The 18774-nt window shown below is 48.1% G+C and overlaps 1 protein-coding gene across 1 annotated transcript; it reads left to right on the top strand.

Moving 5' to 3' along the window:
• Window positions 1-2967: 2967 nt before the first annotated feature.
• GABRQ (gamma-aminobutyric acid (GABA) A receptor, theta) lies at window positions 2968-18496 on the top strand. The gene is made up of 9 exons (XM_011961128.1): window positions 2968-3421; window positions 5436-5524; window positions 10648-10715; window positions 12067-12287; window positions 14350-14432; window positions 14831-14968; window positions 15546-15698; window positions 16646-16902; window positions 17677-18496. Exons 1-9 carry the CDS (start codon window positions 3273-3275, stop codon window positions 18415-18417), a joined length of 1899 nt encoding a protein of 632 aa, XP_011816518.1. The 5' UTR covers window positions 2968-3272; the 3' UTR covers window positions 18418-18496.
• Window positions 18497-18774: the final 278 nt, after the last annotated feature.

The raw sequence follows: 18774 nt of genomic DNA, 5'->3' as shown, positions 1-18774 counted from the left end.
GTTCCTTGGACTGCCCACATGATGAGTACCTAGGTTTACAAGACCACACAAGGGCTGGTTACTTATGGGTCGCCATTAACCCAAAGGGGTAGCCACTCAAGGTCTCAGCTGAGAATGACAAGAATGCTAATCAAATCCCCTACTTCCTCGGGCCTTGAGCTTTCACTTTTTTCTTTATGATGCCACCAAAACTGCAGCTGAATTTCATAACTCTCTTCCAGATTCAGTAGAAGCCATCAGAACAAAAGAGGATTCTAGTGCTGGGCTTTCCTCCCTGGGTTCTTGTCTTCTTCTGGATTTTAGCCTCAGTATCTCTCAGTTCTTTATGACAATTATTTCTTTCTACATTCAGCCAGTTTGTTTCATTGTCCTCACTGGAACAGTTAGTCCAAGCTACCTAGCTGGCCATTACCAGAAGAAGATGTGTGCTCTTCTTGCCCTCAGTCCCTCTTCCTCCCAGTGTTTCCTTCAGTGCCAAGGTGCCACTCTGATTGTGTCATTCCCTTGCACAAATCCTTCAAAAGATTACTGTTGACTCTAAAATAAAATACAATTTTTTGTTTTGAAAAATTAGGACCCAGATACTTTCTCTTGCCTCATTCATTACACAAGAATTTATTGTGCACTGAGTGTGTGTTGCTTACAAAGTCAAGTTCTACCTAATCTCTCACCTCTTACCTATTTCACCTGTTTTCTTACCTCCAAACTTATTCTACCCTCCAGCCAAACTGGAATATTCACTGTCGTGGGCAGAGCTGGGTCAGAACACAGATGGGCTAACTTCCAGATGAGTGTTCTTTGCCCTACACCATTATCCCATATTCAGGCTTAAGCGTATTCAATCTAGATCTTTATGGATATTATAATAAATTAACTAGACAAACGTTCAATAAGTACAAATTTTAATGGCATTTTTGTATTTCTTGTTGCATTTTGCCTATCCTTTTCTTGTGAGTCAGAAATTTCAATGAAGCATTACCTCTAGGTAGACCCGAAGTAGGGGAGGGCCTTCTGGGATGTAAGTTCTGGAAGAGAATTCATCGTTGCCATCAACTTTTTGTCGATCTTCATAGTCACAAGGGTATCTAAGAACAAAATTTCAGGCTTCAGGCTTGTTTCCCCTGACAAATGAGGGACCAGACCAATTGCCTGTGGAATTTGATTCCTCAGTGCTGGGAACATCCCACATTCAAACAAATCTACTCCCACCTGCTGGTGGTTGCTTGAACTTCCAGTCAGAGCTGACTTAGACTGAAAATGCACTCTTCTCGAAGTAAGCAAACCTGGAAATACGGATTTTAGTTTTGGCCTCCGCTACTGTGTGACATTGGGCCAATCCCTTTTTCTTCTCTGGGCTTCAGTTTCTCTACGTTACAACCGAGGTGGCTGGACAAAATGCCCCGGAATGGCCCTAACATTTTTGGCAAACAAGGATTTTCTCTACAACGACGTCTGTGTGACCAGAGGTGATGGGGCAGGACTGATAGCAGTAGGGGTGGGTTTAATCTGCTCTTAAATGTGATCCTGACAAATGGGTCCCACCATCCTTTTTCTTACTGCAATGGACAGGGAAAGAGGGGAGATGGGAAAGAAAGTTGAAGGCAGGAAACTATGAGCAACATTTTTAATAAAAGTACAGTTCTAACATGATTTTAAATGGGGAGTGGTAAACGAGTTAAACCCTCAGGTGTGCAAAATCCCTTGGCCTACCAGGTTAAGTCATGCTTTGCTGGGCACAAGCAATCTCAACTCATTTCATCAAATACTGAGGGGGAAAAAACGGGGAGATGTTTTGTTTCTCAGTGAATGTTCTAGTTAACGAAAAGTAAACCTGAAATCCATTTTGATTGCAACTCTTCTCAATGGTATGATGTGGGAGGTGGCATGCTGGTGAACATGGCAGCTCTATTCGTTGATTACCCATTTGACCTATGGGCTCTGGTGAGGCCACTTTCTAAGCTTTCTGAACTTGCTTTGTCATGGGATAGGAAGGACATAGGGAATTGGGTGGAGGCATTTCTTAACCTCCACGATTTTTCTGTCCCAGAGGGGCAGTGTCTGAGGTAGTGGAAAGAATAAGAGCCCTCTAGTCAAGATGCCAGGCTTTTCCATATGATGGAGTCAGAATGCAGGAACGTGAGCATACCCTGGTCTCCAGTGCCTAACTCCCTTGAACACCCCCAAACACTGACCTTGGCCTTCTTTTCCCCTTCTGGTGTCAGCCCTGAACCATCATTCTGCATCCCCTAGCTGATGAGACACGACCACATCTCAGAGAGACCCCAGTTGGTGAGCCCTTCCAGTTCCCTGAGTCGTTTTCCTGAGTACCCAAAGTTGGGGTGAAGAGCACTCTAGGAAATTTAAGTCTTAAGCAACTCTTGGGCTCCTGTAGCCCAATGTCCATTCTGATGGAGGAGCATTCCTACCGTGGCCGGAGCCCTGTAACAAAACCCATTAGGATCCCCCTTGACCTCACCCAGAGGCAAGGCACGCGGGGTTACTGGAGGCTCAAAGGTACGGAGTGACCAGTCGTTGGGTACTTCCTGATCCCCCAAATTGTCCAAGTCTTTCAGAATGCAGATTCAGCCATGGCAGTCAAATTACCATACTCCCTTCACCATAAAATACAACTCTCGCGTACAAGCTCTTTCTTCCAAGAAAAACACACATTTCACATTTTGCAGAGAAGAGAGAGGACCCAGTACCCCTTGAGGCGAATTCCCCGCCCAGCCCCCGAGGAGCCAGCCCTCCTCCCCCTCCCCCAGCCCGGCCCCGCCCTGTCTGTGTCTGGAGATGGCCGGGGTAAGACTGCAGAAGCCTGAAGGGGCGGGGGCCGGGAGGCGCGCAGGCTGCGGGCGGAGGCAGGAGCGCGCGCCTTTTTGTGCGGCTCCTAGCACCTGTCCGATTGGCTGGGCCTGCGCCGCCGTCGGAGTGGGCGGAGCCAGCGGCGAGCTGGGATCTGTGCCCAGTCGCAGCCAGGAGTGGCAGCAGACGGAGCGCACCTCGCAGCTGCCGGGCGCGCCCTGGGGGGAGCTGCGTCCGGCAGAGCTGCTGGGTGGTTGCTTTTCCCGGGCTCTCACCTCTGGTATCCGGGCCTACCCCCGCAACCCCTACTTCTCTTGCCCTCGCTGCTCTCTCCTTAGAGGCGACTCTGGGGAAGGGCCAGCAATCCCACCTTCCCCGGCGCCAGTAGTGACCCACTCCCCACCCCACCTCTGTCCCTTTTCGAGGCCCCATCTCCCGCGCCTTTAGGCGCCCAGAACGCCCCAGCCATGGGCATCCGAGGCATGCTGCGAGCCGCAGTGATCCTGCTGCTCATCAGGACCTGGCTTGCGGAGGGCAACTACCCCAGTCCCATCCCGAAATTCCACTTCGAGTTCTCCTCCGCTGTGCCCGAAGTCGTCCTGAACCTCTTCAACTGGTAAGCGGGCACCGCCAGGCTAGGCACGGCGGGGACGGGAATGGAGACGGGCAGATGACCTCTGGCCTCTTGGACGGAGCGGGCTGGGGGGGACTTGGACCTGGGCTCGCTGAGCCCTGGCGTCCGGGCCCTGCCTATTGGCCCCTAGAAGGGGTGAGGTGGGAGTGGGGTGTTGAAATGGAGCCCTGTGCTTCCGCCCACCTGTTACTGCGGAGCTTGACTGAGCCCTGCGTGTGCCCAAACCGCAGCCCGAGGGGTGGGGGCGGGGGTTGCCCTCGTCCCAGGATCTGCCCATCCATCCCCAAGGATTTAAGGTTCCCGGCAGCTTTCCCCAGCTTTGGAACCTGTGGGATTGGGGAGGAGGGTACAGGATGATGGGCAATTCACAAAACATAGACAGGAGAGACACCTGTTTGAGTCTACATTTTAGTCCATTCCCTGAGGCGCGCGCGCGTGCATGCATGTGTTGAGGGGGTGAGGGACTCTTTCCAATGCGGCAGATAGAAATGATTAACTCAAACCCATCGGAGCCCAGACAGTGCGATCGCGTCTGAATAACCACGAACCGTGTGGTCTGGGATGGGTACGCTTTCGTACTTAGTCGTGTGAAAATATTTGAAGATTCCGGTTTTTTTCCCTTTTTGATTTCAAGTTTGTTTGGGTGTGCGAATATCTGAAGCCTTTACATGTAAATCACACAGAAATGTGTATTTGGGGTGGCCACAGATCCTGAGCTTTGGCGCATGGGTAATGTGTGCTTGGAAGCAGGTGGGAATGCATTGCTTTAATTTGGGAATAATTCATGTACACATTTTGGAATGTTGCAAAATGAAATTTTTGATTAAAGATGATTAGGAGTAATTTGTAACAATGTTTAAATGGCAAGCCAGAAATTAACATGTACTCATAAAAGGCGGGGGGGAGGGGGGGTGTTAGTTTGGCAAGGTTCCAGCAAACAGCCCTGCAGTGCCCTCAACCCAACATACCATACTGCGCCAGTGAACATGCACACATGCGCGCGCGCGCGCGCACACACACACACACACACACACACACACATATTTGCAGGGGCTGACGTCAAAATTGCTGGGCAATGCGTCAAAGATTCGAAGAGTCACAGTGATGCCGGGGCCTGTTCTGATTCACAAGCCCTGTTGGGGAAGGAGCCCTGTTGAAGGTCTAGGTGAATTGGGTGAGCGTGTCAGAGATCTCTGGAAAGGTCAGCTCTCCACAGAGCTGGGGTGGGTCCACTTACCTATGCTCACCCAAGACACCTCCAGGGTGGAAGCACATGCTTAGCAAGAGAGATACCTGCTCCCAGAATAGATGTCTTTCCGAGGAGAGCTCTGAGCCCCAAGAATCTGAAATGGTTTGGTTGGATGAGGGTTGTAAATCTCAGCTACACCATCAAGACTCTCTCTGTGTGTTTTATGCCATATGCCAAGTCTGGAAAACAGAGGTGTACAGAAACAAGGTTGACATAAAAGTGACTAAAAAATGCCCAGCCCTAGCACAGGTAAGGGAAAATGTGACTTTGAGCTCATCTTACGAGGGCACTGGATGACTTTGCCTGGGGCAAGCAGGTGCCCCTGGAGGGAGGACCCCCACCAACCTAGAAAACAGCGCCCAGGCTGATTGCAAGATGGGGCTCTTGAGGGGGCTGAAGTAATGCATTTTTGTGAGGGCTTTCATCTGCCCACTCTTCTTCGTCTCCCCTTCTCCTACCGCCTCCTCTCTTCAACCCCTACAAGTCCTGCCTGGTGACAGGGATCCAGTCTCTGAGCCCCACCCTCTGGATTAAAGCTGGGAAGGTAGGGGGGAAGAGGAGTCTGCGTCACCACTGCGCTTCTGGCTGACTCACCATGGGGAGGGAGGGGAGCAGGGAGAGAGAGTGTGTACACATATGACTGGACATGTCTGCGTATGTGCTGGAGAAGAGAAGGCCCTAGCAAGGCAACCACTGGCAAGTCGGCCCCAAGTCGACCAGCATTTACTTATGACTTCTCTGTTTCAGCAAAAATTGTGCAAATGAAGCTGTGGTTCAAAAGATTTTGGACAGGGTGCTGTCGAGATACGATGTCCGCCTGAGACCGAATTTTGGAGGTAAGCCATATCCAGACACAAGAGAACTTGGGTTAGGTGTCCTAAAGCTGAGACACAGCAAGCCAGCCCTGCCCTGTAAGCTGACCAGTGGTACCCTGTGGGCTCTACACCTGTGCCTCTCCAGATCCCACCTTCCTGCCTCTGCAGAGACCAGCAAGGAAGCACCCCCAGGCCTTCTGTACCCTGTAATATCTCTCATTTCTCTGCCTTCAGATACATGAGGGCCTTCTACCTCCTCCACACTCCCCTTACAATGGTGTGGCTGGCAAAGAGCTAAGCACAGAAATGGGTGTACAGGATGCAGCGTGCTGTGTTTCTCAGGCTAGAGTTTTCTGCTCCAGCTCCTGGGAGGACACATATTCTTCTAGTTGAGCACATTCTTCACACCCTGGGCACTTGTCCCATTCAGCCAGTTCAAAACTGAGAGCATGGTCTTTTCTGTCTAGTGTACTTAACTCACCCAGGCACTGGACACTTCCACCTCAGCTCCCTCATTCCCAGTCTATTCAAGACACCACAGTCAGTGTGGTCTTTATAAACCCAGATGGATCACCTCAGGAACTTTTAATGGTTTTATCTAACTACCAAATAAAATCCAAACTCCTCAGCCTACTACTCAGATCTCTGGTGCTGAGATTAAAAGTGACAAACTGACACACAACCCCCCAGGAAAATCATACATCAGTTCCTCCCCCATTTTTGTAATTAGCCTCCCATTTAAAAAGGGCGACCAGCCTGGACCACACAACTTTAAGTGACAGGCAACCTACCCTGACCCTGCATAGCAAAGGCAGCATTCCGTAGCCCAGGGGACACCTAGAAAACCTAGATCAAGTACAAACAAAAGAAGTGGTCCATTAAAAAGAGGTTAGTTACATTCCAGCTCAAAGGAAGCACCCACTCTAAAGGGTTAATGAAAGCTAATGATCTGCATTTATGCATATGAATAGAGGTCTTCCAAATACACTCTGTCTCCACCCTAAGAAAACACAGCTGAGAGGATTCGGCCCTTGGGTAGACCAGTTTGGCCTGGGGAGCACCACCGTGAAAACCAAGGTGGTAGCCCTGGGCCCTAAGCTTTGGAGGTGGGACCCTGAACTGGTGCTTCCCCTTTTGCTCCCTTGCTCCCTCCAGAGTGTGAGAGCAGAAGGCACAGCCCAAGGGATTAAAGCTGAGAGCATACTGGGAAGCTAGGATAGAAAGGCCAGAAGGCAGGCTCTTTCACTGCAAAAACAGCAGCCTGTCTTCTGGGTGGGTCCCCAAGGGATAAAGGTCTGGCCATATGGGAATCCAGGTGTTAGAGTACAGGCAGCACGTCCTTGTTTGGCAACGACTTTGGGATCTTTTGGATTAGTTGCACCAAGAACCAATGGGTGACATGGGAATAGCTACTTCGTTTTTTTGGCTTGCCTTTCTCACGTTTCTCAGCAGAGGCTGATCAACAACCATTTGAGTACACCAACCACATTCTCCCCACTGTTTCAGGGCCAGGTTGCCATCTCTGCAGGCATCCAGGGCCAGGGGGAGGGAGCGGGGGCAAGAATCAATCTCTGGGGAGGGTTACCCTAAGCTTTGTGGACGTGCACACCTGCAGCGTGTGAGAAAAACTGGATCCCTGGCTTGATTTAGCCAAACAGATGAAGGTAGGAGGGCAAGGACAACTCAGGACCTTCTAGCATTTAAACAGAAGGGGGCACCACAGGCTCTAGGTCTGAGGCTGTTGCATGGTGGGTGTGGGAGGAGAGACCAGTTGATGGGATAGCTGGGCCAAGGCAGTCAGCGTTTGGGGACTCCAGAACTCCCCCACTAGACACAGAGTCAAATTCCCCTGTGTCAGAGATGGAGTAGAGTTTCAGGGTATACCTCCCTTCACTTCTGCACATATACCCCACATGCAGAGGCCTCACTTCACTGTGGTCCAGTTCAAACAGGAGCCTTATTCCTTCCTTGCATATGGAGGACAATGAGAAGAGGAGGAGGATGAAAAGGACGAGGAGGATCCAGAGAAGATTAACAAAGCCAATTCCTTCTGGGCAAGAGAACTAGGACTCTGCATTGTGGCAAAAGGCCGCCCTTGAGGGCTTCACCTAGCTTAGCACCTGGCATGATTTAGGCACCCGATGGTGTGAAGGAATGAAGGAGATATTTTCATCATTCCTTCATTCATCTGCTAGGTAGGAAGAGGAGTTGAGGCAGCAAAGGTTCCAGGAGAAAGGGAGGTGATTACTCCCACCACTTTTCCTGCCTTCCTGAGGGGGCAGGGTGGGACGGTGATGTACTGGGGCCACAATCCTAGACATGGTATTTGGGCTCCTTATCAGGACGTTTCTCATCCCCCCGCCCCCACCTCCACCTCTTTATCCGTTTAGGGATATGACATTTCTCATGCCCCCCACCCCCATTATCCATTTAAGGATATGGGATTCCTCATCTAAATTCTCATCCTGACCACTACTAGCACAAAAGGTTCCCCTTTAAGGGGATAACTTAGAAGAATGTCACCTTCCTCTGAGCTGCATCCCTGTGCTAGGAGTCATGGCTTGGTGAGGGGAATGTGAACTGCATTTCAGCTCCCGCTTTCCTTTCAACTAGGAGTCCTAGTTGAACTAGGTTTCTGGCCTAGCCCTTCGGGGTCGCCAGCATTCCACCATAAGGAAAGGAGTTGCCTGAATCATGCGGAATGGTCTAGAGAAGTCTAACACTGAGGTGTAGCTGGCTGCCTGGCCCCTCTGGAGCTTGTTGCCTGCTTAACACAGCTTCCCTTCTCTAAAGGCATGTGGGGAGCCCAAAAGGCAGTCATCAAGAACTGTGTTTCTCGGAACTCCTGTCACCACATAACACTTTTCCGGGGCTTGTTCACAACAGGCCTGGATGCTGGAGTCTGGGCTGTACCCTAACACAGAGGCTCATTTATTTCACGGCTGCCATTCAGATGCTTATTCCCAATAGAGCTTTCCTTTGTGAAGCTTTGGGTTTGGAATAACACATTTCTCTCTTTGCAGCTCAGCTTCTGGGCAATCAGCCTGCAGTAAAACCAGCAGGCTGAATTGCAAGCATCATGCATGTTTCCCTAGCAGCAGTGTGATGTAATATATGGAAACTTAAGGGCTTTGCTGTGGGACTGGCTATAGAAAGCTTTGAGCTGAGGAGCGAACACTAAAAATGCATTTGCCCACAGTGCCTTACAGTTTACTACATATTTTCACATCCATGAATGCATGTGAGTCCTGCAAGTGGACAGTGCTAACACCTGGGTGTGAAAAAAGCTAGGAGGCAGAAGTACACTAACACAAACATTCACACACTGTCACACTCACACATTAACACACACAAAAAATTACCCTCTCCTGTGCACTCACCCATTCACATGAACACGCTCACAAATTCATTCTCACACATAGACACACCCACTGAGCATGATCACACGTTCACTTTTACTCACATATTAGCATGCTCACATACACCAAACACACTCACAAGCCCACATACACACATGATCATATGCACGCATTCACTCAAACTCAGACATGCTCACAAACCCATGCAAATTTATTCACATTAACACACTTACATGCACACACATTCACTCACACAAACATGCTCACACATCCAAACACCTTCACGAATTTATTCACACACTTTAACATGCTCACACACACACACTCACACATTTACTATACACGTTATATACAATACCACACTCAAATTCACTCACACATTAACACATACACACAAACACGCTGCCACATCTACATACACATATGAATATACTCACATTCACCCACACACAAATATGCCCACACACAAACACACTCACAAATTCACTCAAAAACACGACACATATAAACATCCTCACACGCAAACACATGCTCACACATACACACATAAACATAATCACACCTTCATTCATGCAAGAGCATGCTCACATACATGAAAGCACTTGCATATTCACTCACACACATGAATGTGTTCACAATATACTCACAGATTCACTCACCTGAAAATGCGCACATCTGTATTGATAGGTGCATGGACATTAACATGCTTACACACACACACTCTTGCATTCACCCATACATGAGCATTCTCACATACATGAACACGCTAATATAGTCTTCCATATACGTGACTATGCCAGTACAGGTGGACACATCACTCAACACACAAACATTCTCATGTACACTTATGTCAACACAACTAGTTCACAAACATGAACATGTGCATGCATTCACTCACACATGGACATACAAATACACAAACACATGAACAGGCTCACATATCCTAATACATGCACACACTCAGACATTCACTCACACTTCCACACAAACACATACTTATGGACATGCTCATAGGTTCAGTCCCACAAAACCACCCTCACATATTCACACACAGACATCCTCACATAAACTCATGTGTATATGTTCACACATTCACTCTCACACACAGACAAGCTCACAGACATGCATGGTCATACCCTCACTTGCACATGAACACAATCATACACTCCCACACAACACACCTACACATATTCACATGCTCACAGATTTACTTCCATACAACACACTCAAGAGCGCAAACATGCTCACACATTCACTTACACACAAACGTGCTTACACACACTGGCACATTCACCTGCACATGAACACACAGATTCACTCACATGCACGAACATGCTCACATACACTCATATACACAGCTCACACAATCACTTACAGACACACATGTACTCCCACAAACACGCTCACACATTCACTCACACACACAAACATGTGCACACACAACCATGAATCTTGGCTCCTGCTTTGGGGCTCATTGCTTTTCAGTTTTTATCAGGAAAACGTTTCGAAGGAGTGCTTCATCCCCTTACGTTCTCTTTCTTTTGCCCTGACCCCTTCCTTTGCACATATCGTGGGCCAGGCCTCGCTCTAACCATGAGATCAGCACTATCACTATCCCCATGTTACCCATGAGGAGACTAAGACTCAGCGGGGTTAGGCGACTTACTCAGGATCACACAACTAACAAGTGTCAAAGAGGGTTCAAACCCAGGCAGTCTGGCTCCCAAGTTTATGCTCTTAACCATTATTCTACCTTTCATGTAATTGCGTCTTTCTGTCTTCTAGGTGCCCCCGTGCCTGTGAGAATATCTATTTATGTCACCAGCATTGAACAGATCTCAGAAATGAATATGGTAAGTGTGTTAGTTCCAGCCATGGGGTTGGGAACAGAGGACATGGAACAAGGAGCAGGCTCATAATCCAAGTCCAGTTGTTCTGACCTGTGACAGAACTCACATAAAGGAACAAGGTTGGTTTGGGACACTGCAGCCACTCAGAATAAAAACTACATTAATTCAACCCCTCCACAACACCACATCCAGTAACTCGGTTCCAGATGGATTATAGACTTAAAAGTGAAAGGCTTATGAAGCTTTTAAGATAGTGTAGAACACTGGCTTTGTGTCTTGTAGTAGGATTTCTTTGAAAAGACACAGAAAACACAGACCACACAAAATAAATCTAGTAGCTTCAACTATATTGAAATTCTGTGTAACCAAATTTATGGAACTCCTGTTTTACAAAACAAACAAAACCATTATGACAAGTGTGAAAGGATCAATCACAGTGGACTAAGATACATGCAGCATGAAGAACTGATATTCAAAATATGCATCATTTTGTGAATTAATGAGAATATTTTTAAACCAATAGAAAAATTATCAGAAAATGTGAACAAGAATATCACTTTTGTGAAGAAAATTAAACAGCAGGTAAATATATGAAACATATGAAAAGATGCTTAGCCTTGTTAGTCATGCAAAATAAAACCACAGTGAGAACCCACTGCATACCAGATCAGCAATAGTCAAAAGTTAGACAATACCAACGTTGGTGAAGCAGAAGCATTGGGAACCCTCTGCAGCTTTTTGGCTCTTGGCTCTCCGCAGGGATATAAAGTGGAACTTCTACTTCATCATTTTTATTTCATCACGCCTTTGGTATGCATGTTCACATGATAATCTGCGTGGTACATTCATATATTATCCAGAAAAGCAAGTGAACAAATTATAATTACACATGTCCGCCTGAGTGAATCTCACAAAGATAATGTTGAGTGAAAGAAGCAAATTTTGAATACATACAGTATTATTTCATTCAGATAAAATTTTAAAAACAGGTCCAACTAAGCAGTATGTTTTCCAGCAATACGTAGACAAGAAAACTCTAACACAAAGCAAGGGAATTATCATAAAATCTAGGATAACGGTTGCTGCTGGGGATGTGAGGGAAATATATTCTGGAAGAGATACATTGGGGTTTGAAAGTTATTGGTAATATTCTGTTTCTTAACCTGGATTTTAATTACACAAGATACATTTTATTCTTTCTTTAAACATCTGTATGTTTCACGCACTTGTATATAGTTATGATATACTTCATACACTTGCATACACACGTGCATGCACACATACACACATACCCTACACACACCAAGGACGGAGCGCTGGACAACCAAACTGGGGTTTACATTTATCTTCCCAGGACTACACGATCACGATGTTTTTTCATCAGACTTGGAAAGATTCACGCTTAGCATACTATGAGACCACCATGAACTTGACCCTGGACTATCGGATGCATGAGAAGTTGTGGGTCCCTGACTGCTACTTTCTGAATAGCAAAGATGCTTTCGTGCATGATGTGACTGTGGAAAATCGCGTGTTTCAGCTTCACCCAGATGGAACGGTGCGGTATGGCATCCGGTGAGTCCCCTAGGTGTCTGGGGATGTCCCAGCAGACTTCCTTCTTCCTACTGTATATTCTACAGACACACTCTAAGGGACACACAAAGGCACCCACTGCTTTCTAAACCTGTCTTGAACTTCCCCCTTCACTTGTTCTACCTAGTAGCCAAAGTGGAAATTTCACAGTTTCCCACAGACACCCTTAGCTGTTCTGTCCCCACACCTTGGTTTCTGCTGTTCCTTCTGTCTGGATTGGTCAGTCCTTTCCCCCTTTCCATGAATTGAAACCTTGCCTACCCTGAAATCCCTAACTCAAATGCCCCCTTGGTCAAGAAGTCCTCCTTGATTCCCTCAACTGAAAGACCTCTCCCGCCACCTTAGAGTTGCATGCATTCTGTTCTTCATCTTTGTCTTTTCTCTCCCACGCAGTGAGGGAGGGAGAAGATGAATGCTGAAGTCCATGCAGTGAATGAGGGGGCCTGCTTTCTGCCATCAGTCATATTTGCATCATGCAGGGCCCCCAGGAGTGCGGAGGGGCAGGGTGTGTGTGGCATGGGTCTCTGGTCTATGGCTCTCCACACACACAGAACAATTGCAAGCTGAAACTCCTCACTAGTCTAGTTATAGCACAGGAGACAGTCACCAGGGTTCTCACAGTGGCATCTCTTACTAACTGTCTGCAAACACATATGCAGGAGATCAGTTTAGCTCAGAAAATGTGTCTGAGAAGTAGCTACCAGGGTTCGGCTCTTATGGTTTTTACAGATCTAATCTGGGTTTCTCTTTCTCTGTGGAGCTCTTGCTCCATTCTTTTCTTTTTCCATCCACTTTCCCACAGACCCAGGCTCTGGAATCAGAAAATAACAAGACTCACAGGGAACAGGTCACTGGTCACACTTGTTCTACTTAAAGGGAGAATGAGCTGAATAATGCTACATGGAGGACTCATAGAAGGGAGAAAAACACACATGCACACACACGTGCACGCATACACCATATCCAGTGTACAAAATGGAAATTATTTCAAGGAAGCAATTGAAAGGGACTCAGCTGGGGTTAGCAGATGAGAAGGGCAGAATAAGGGATGGGGCAGAACCTCCCAGCTGAGGCTGTAGAGAGCTTGTGTTTTATCTTCTCTCCCACTGGACACTTCTCCCACTTTCTCAGAACCTCTGAGACCCCCTCAGGTTCTTCTTCTTCTTCTTTTTTTAAGATGGAGTCTTGCTCTGTTGCCCAGGCTGGAGTGCAGTGGCACAATGTCGGCTCACTGCAACATCCGCCTCCTGGGTTCAAGCAATTCTCTTGCTTCAGCCTCCCCAGTAGCTGAGAATACAGGTGACTGCCACCACACCCGGCTAATTTTTTGTATTTTTAGTAGAGACGGGGCTTCACTGTGTTAGCCAGGATGGTCTCCATCTCCTGACCTGATCTGCCTGCCTTGGCCTCCCAAAGTGCTGGGATTACAGGCGTGAGCCACTGCGCTTGGCCAGATTCTTCTTATGGATGCTCCCACCACGTTGCAACTTAAAGCTCCTGCCCACTTCATGTACTGTCAACAGTGCCATGGCCCACCACAGATATGTTTATCCCTTCTGTCCATTTCACACCCGCTGACATTTTGCTAGTCCCCAATACCCACATAGGCCTGCACCTCTGGCTTGTGTACAGATGTGGCCAGAGGCAGGCCTGGATTGAGGCTCCCAAATGTACATGCACACTTGAGACCAGCACTTCACATTGCATCTGGAGTCTCAACTGATTTGGTGTAGCACGGTTTTCTCTTGCTAGCCTCACTCCTTCTGTAGGAAGCACCCCTTTCCGTCTCTGCATTCAGTTTCCTCCAGGGCCCTTCCCATCTGACACCCTGCAGTCTTCTGATGTGCCAGCCATACATGTGTTCTCTATTTATGTGCTGCCAGGTCTCTTGGTTACTTTGTCACATACAAATTTCCTCTCTCCTTTCTACACATGGGTCAGTCCTCGGGGTAACTCTTCCCTCCCCACCCCTGCAGTTTCCTCAGCAATGGTTGTTTGCCTAGGCTTGACTCACTTTCTCCTTCCTTTTTGTTTTCCTTTGCAGACTCACCACTACAGCAGCCTGTTCCCTGGATCTGCATAAATTCCCTATGGACAAGCAGGCCTGCAACCTGGTGGTGGAGAGCTGTACGTATGTCTCCTGTGGCCCCCCTCTTCCCTACTTGGGGCTGTGGTGATCAGGGAAGCAGAGGTTAAATTGACAGTAAAAGGAACAGTGTATCTCCTGTGCTCCCTCCCTCCCTCCATTCTCTCTCCCAAAATAAAGATGATAGAGGATAGATAGATGATAGAAATAAGAGAGAAAGATGGTAGAGAGATAGATTGGTGATAGATGATTTATTGATGTATAGATGTATAAATATGGCATCTGGTACTAGGTGGTCTTTAGAGCATAAACAGTCCTCTGGGAAAATGTCACCTTCCTATTGGGAAAGTGTGTGCAAGTTAGTGGGTAGGAGCTTGTAGTGTGTCTTTTTTCTTTCTTTCTAAGAATCTGAGACTACCTCTGTTTCTCTCCTTCCCAGATGGTTACACAGTTGAAGACATCATATTATTCTGGGATGACAATGGGAACGCCATCCACATGACTGAGGAGCTGCATATCCCTCAGTTCACTTTCCTGGGGAGGACGATTACTAGCAAGGAGGTGTATTTCTACACAGGTGGGTCTGACCCATTCCTTCTCTCCTGTCTCAGTTCTCCCTTGCACCTCCATAAACTCCTAGTGGCCTCTGATTTTGGCTCCTATTCTCTGATGCCTCCTTTTCCATTTCCTACTGGTTCCAGGGCCCCTTAATAAAGCCCCAGTGGCTCATCCACTGCCAATGAGGAATGGCTGTGGAAGCACTTAGCCAGGCTCACAACACTCTGCAGGTGTAAAAGATTCATGCTCCTCTCAGGGCTGGCCTTTCACCCTCCATCTGTTTGCACCTTAGGAACACTTCTTGCCTCACCCATTCCAAAACTTCACCTAACATGGAGCAAGTGAGAAAGGAAGGTGGAGAGAGCAGACTTGCTATGCTCATGCGCCTACTGAGATATGCCATTGTCACTGACCTGCTGGTGCAACAAACAGAACCAGATCCGCAGTCTGCCCAAGCTGGATGCCTCTGGATGGAGTATTACAAGCTGAACTGCCCATTGCTCTCCCCTCCTCCCCTCCTTCTCCATCCTGTACCTCTCCACCCTGCAAATGCCCCTCAGCCCTGCCACCCTAATTCCAGCATGTCTCCTTGCCAGGTTCTTACATACGCCTGATACTGAAGTTCCAGGTTCAGAGGGAAGTTAACAGCTACCTTGTGCAAGTCTACTGGCCTACTGTCCTCACCACTATTACCTCTTGGATATCATTTTGGATGAACTATGATTCCTCTGCAGCCAGGGTGACAATTGGTAGGTTCTGTGTCTGTCCCTGGATGGAATTTGGGTCATTTGGCTCAGAAAAAAGGTTGAGAGTAAGGAAGAACTACCTGGAACAGTGTGTGACTACACAGGCAAGGAAATAAGGATTTTTCCAATAGACATTTGTACCTACGTACAGGTGCACAGCCAGTCCCCAATAGAGAGACCAACATTAGAGACAGATGTGAAAAACAAAAATCAAGGTTGGAATCTTGGCCTGTTGAGCCCCGAGTACCAGAATTCATTATTTCTTGAATCCATAAGTAAATGGACAAGTCATAAGTTTAGACCATAGGGGCCATTAAAAGCGGGCTAAATCACAGGGTGTCTGAAAGAGGAGCTGAGGAGATGAGGAGAGCAGCAGAAAGACAGCCTGGTCAGGATTAGGAAGACCTTGTACTTTATGTCTAAGCATGGGGAGCCATGAAAAATTTTTGAGCAGTACCAAGAAGAGACCTAAGAGATCAACTCCCTGGTTTGTCTGGCCCCACCCAGCAGAATGTCAGTGTGTCCCAGATCCAGGTCTGGTTTCTCCTTCACCATCTGGGGGGCAGACTGCTCAGCCTCCCTCTTTAGGAGTACATTCTGGACTAAAGCTTTATATTTGTGTGATAGTTTAGGGCTCAGAAAACCTTCCCAATAACTAAAGAAAGGCAAAAGGGAAAGGAGCCATCATAGGACAAGGTGGGGCTAAAGATGTCAATTGCTGTGAAGCCATGGCTGGAGGTTTGAGACTTGACCCTAAGAGCAATAGGAAGTCATTGAACCATTGAAGCATAGGCTGAGTTTAAAGATGGGGGAAAAGGAATAAAGAGAGAGCTGAAGGCCTTTGCTGTGGGCCCTCCTCATCCCAAATACGATGTTTGGCTGTGGGCCCAATAGGTTGCCAAGAATGTTAGCCATCAGAGGAGACTAAGCCTGTATTGTGTTGCTTACAGGCCTAACTTCAATGCTCATCCTGACCACCATCGACTCACATCTGCGGGATAAGCTCCCCAACATTTCCTGTATCAAGGCCATTGATATCTATATCCTCGTGTGCTTGTTCTTTGTGTTCCTGTCCTTGCTGGAGTATGTCTACATCAACTATCTTTTCTACAGTCGAGGACCTCGGCGCCAGCCTAGGCGACGCAGGAGACCCCGAAGAGTCATTGCCCGCTACCGCTACCAGCAAGTGGTGGTGGGAAACGTGCAGGTTTGACTTTTTGACTGACAATCAGCTTTCCCTGAGCACCTCTTGAGCCCAGGCTTAGAGCTTTTGACCCTTTTGCATTTCTTAGCTTTTTAAATATGCACACACACACATGCACGCACATGCAAAACACACACACACACAGCACACACACAACATATAACAAAGAAGTAGTACTATTTCCCATCACTCCTTTATAGATGATCATTGTCCAAGGTCACAAGGCAAGTAAGTGGCAGAGCTAAATTTCTCCAGACCTTTGGACTGAATTTGGTCCACTTTGCATGCTTCCAGAGCAGGCAATGAAGCTGGAAGGGAAGATGGGCACAGGGAGGCTGAAAGGAAGACAGTCACCGGAGAGGCTGGCCTACCTACCCCTCCTTCCTTGGCACTTCAGACTCCCAAGGCAATGCTGAGGCTTTTGCTGTGGGCAGTATGTTAATGCCCAGCTACCTCCCTCCTTCGCAGAAAGCCCGGTCCTGCCTACCTGAGCAGGCATCCACCTACCACACAGCACTCCTGAGGGAGCAGCTGCCCCCAGCAAGACACTGGCTTGGCAGCCTCCATAGCCTTCCCTTGCATGCTAACAGCCAATTGGTCCTGTTCCTCACCCCTTGAACACCAGAGACCCCAAGAGGAGCTGGCTCTATCTGTCAAAGAGATCAGCAGTAACATTGCAAGTGCTGATGAGGGAAGTCCCTTCCCTCCTCCCTCCCCCCAGTGCATATCCATCTAGGCGATATGAAACTGATGAGCCTATCCATTATCTCCTCAAAGGATGGCCTGATTAACGTGGAAGACGGAGTCAGCTCTCTCCCCATCACCCCAGCGCAGGCCCCCCTGGCAAGCCCGGAAAGCCTCGGTTCTTTGACGTCCACCTCCGAGCAGGCCCAGCTGGCCACCTCGGAAAGCCTCAGCCCACTCACTTCTCTCTCAGGCCAGGCCCCCCTGGCCACTGGAGAAAGCCTGAGCGATCTCCCCTCCACCTCAGAGCAGGCCCAGCACAGCTATGGTGTTCGCTTTAATGGTTTCCAGGCTGATGACAGTATTATTCCTACCGAAATCTGCAACCGTGCCGAAGCCCATGGCCGTGGTGTTACCCATGACCATGAAGATTCCGATGAGAGCTTGAGCTCAGATGAGCACCACGGTCATGGCCCCAGTGGGAAGCCCATGCTTCACGATGGCAAGAAGGGTGTGCAAGAAGCAGGCTGGGACCTTGATGACAACAGTGTCAAGAGCGGCTGCCTTGCCGTTGAGGAGCAACTCAAGTGTGATACTAACAGTACCTGGGGCCTTAATGAGGATGAACTCATGGCCCGTGGCCATGAGAAGGACAATAGCTCAGAGTCTGAGGATAGTTGCCCCCCAAGCCCTGGGTGCTCTTTCACTGAAGGGTTCTCCTTTGATCTCTTTAACCCTGACTACATCCCTAAGGTTGACAAGTGGTCCCGGTTCCTCTTCCCTCTGGCCTTTGGGTTATTCAACATTGTTTACTGGGTATACCATATGTATTAGTCCCCCAGTGCTCCAGAAGGGCAGGAGTACCGTGCTGTGCTCATTTCACAGTTTCTTTTGGGTTTTTCCCTCTTTCCTTTGTTCCTGTTATTTTGTGGTAATTTGGGCAATCCAATGAGTTCATACTTCTCTTTATAAACATGAGGTGGGGAGTAATTGGAAAGAACATGTTCTAGCTGGAAGGGAAGGGATTGAGTAGGAGTTGGAGGTAAACAGCACATGGATTTCCTTTCCAGCTAGAAGACTCTCACCTTTTCAAAGACTTGTAACAAGGAATAAGCATAGAAAAGCCCCTGGAAATGTTTAGAGGACAGAGAAGAGCCAGGTTGGGGGATGGGGCAAGGCTCTGGGCCTTGC

This window comes from Colobus angolensis, unplaced genomic scaffold, assembly GCF_000951035.1.
Source record: "Colobus angolensis palliatus isolate OR3802 unplaced genomic scaffold, Cang.pa_1.0 Scaffold536, whole genome shotgun sequence".
In the NCBI taxonomy this organism is placed as follows: domain Eukaryota; kingdom Metazoa; phylum Chordata; class Mammalia; order Primates; family Cercopithecidae; genus Colobus; species Colobus angolensis.
Note: the sequence above shows the minus strand (reverse complement) of the source record. Positions and strands in the feature narration are given on the sequence as shown.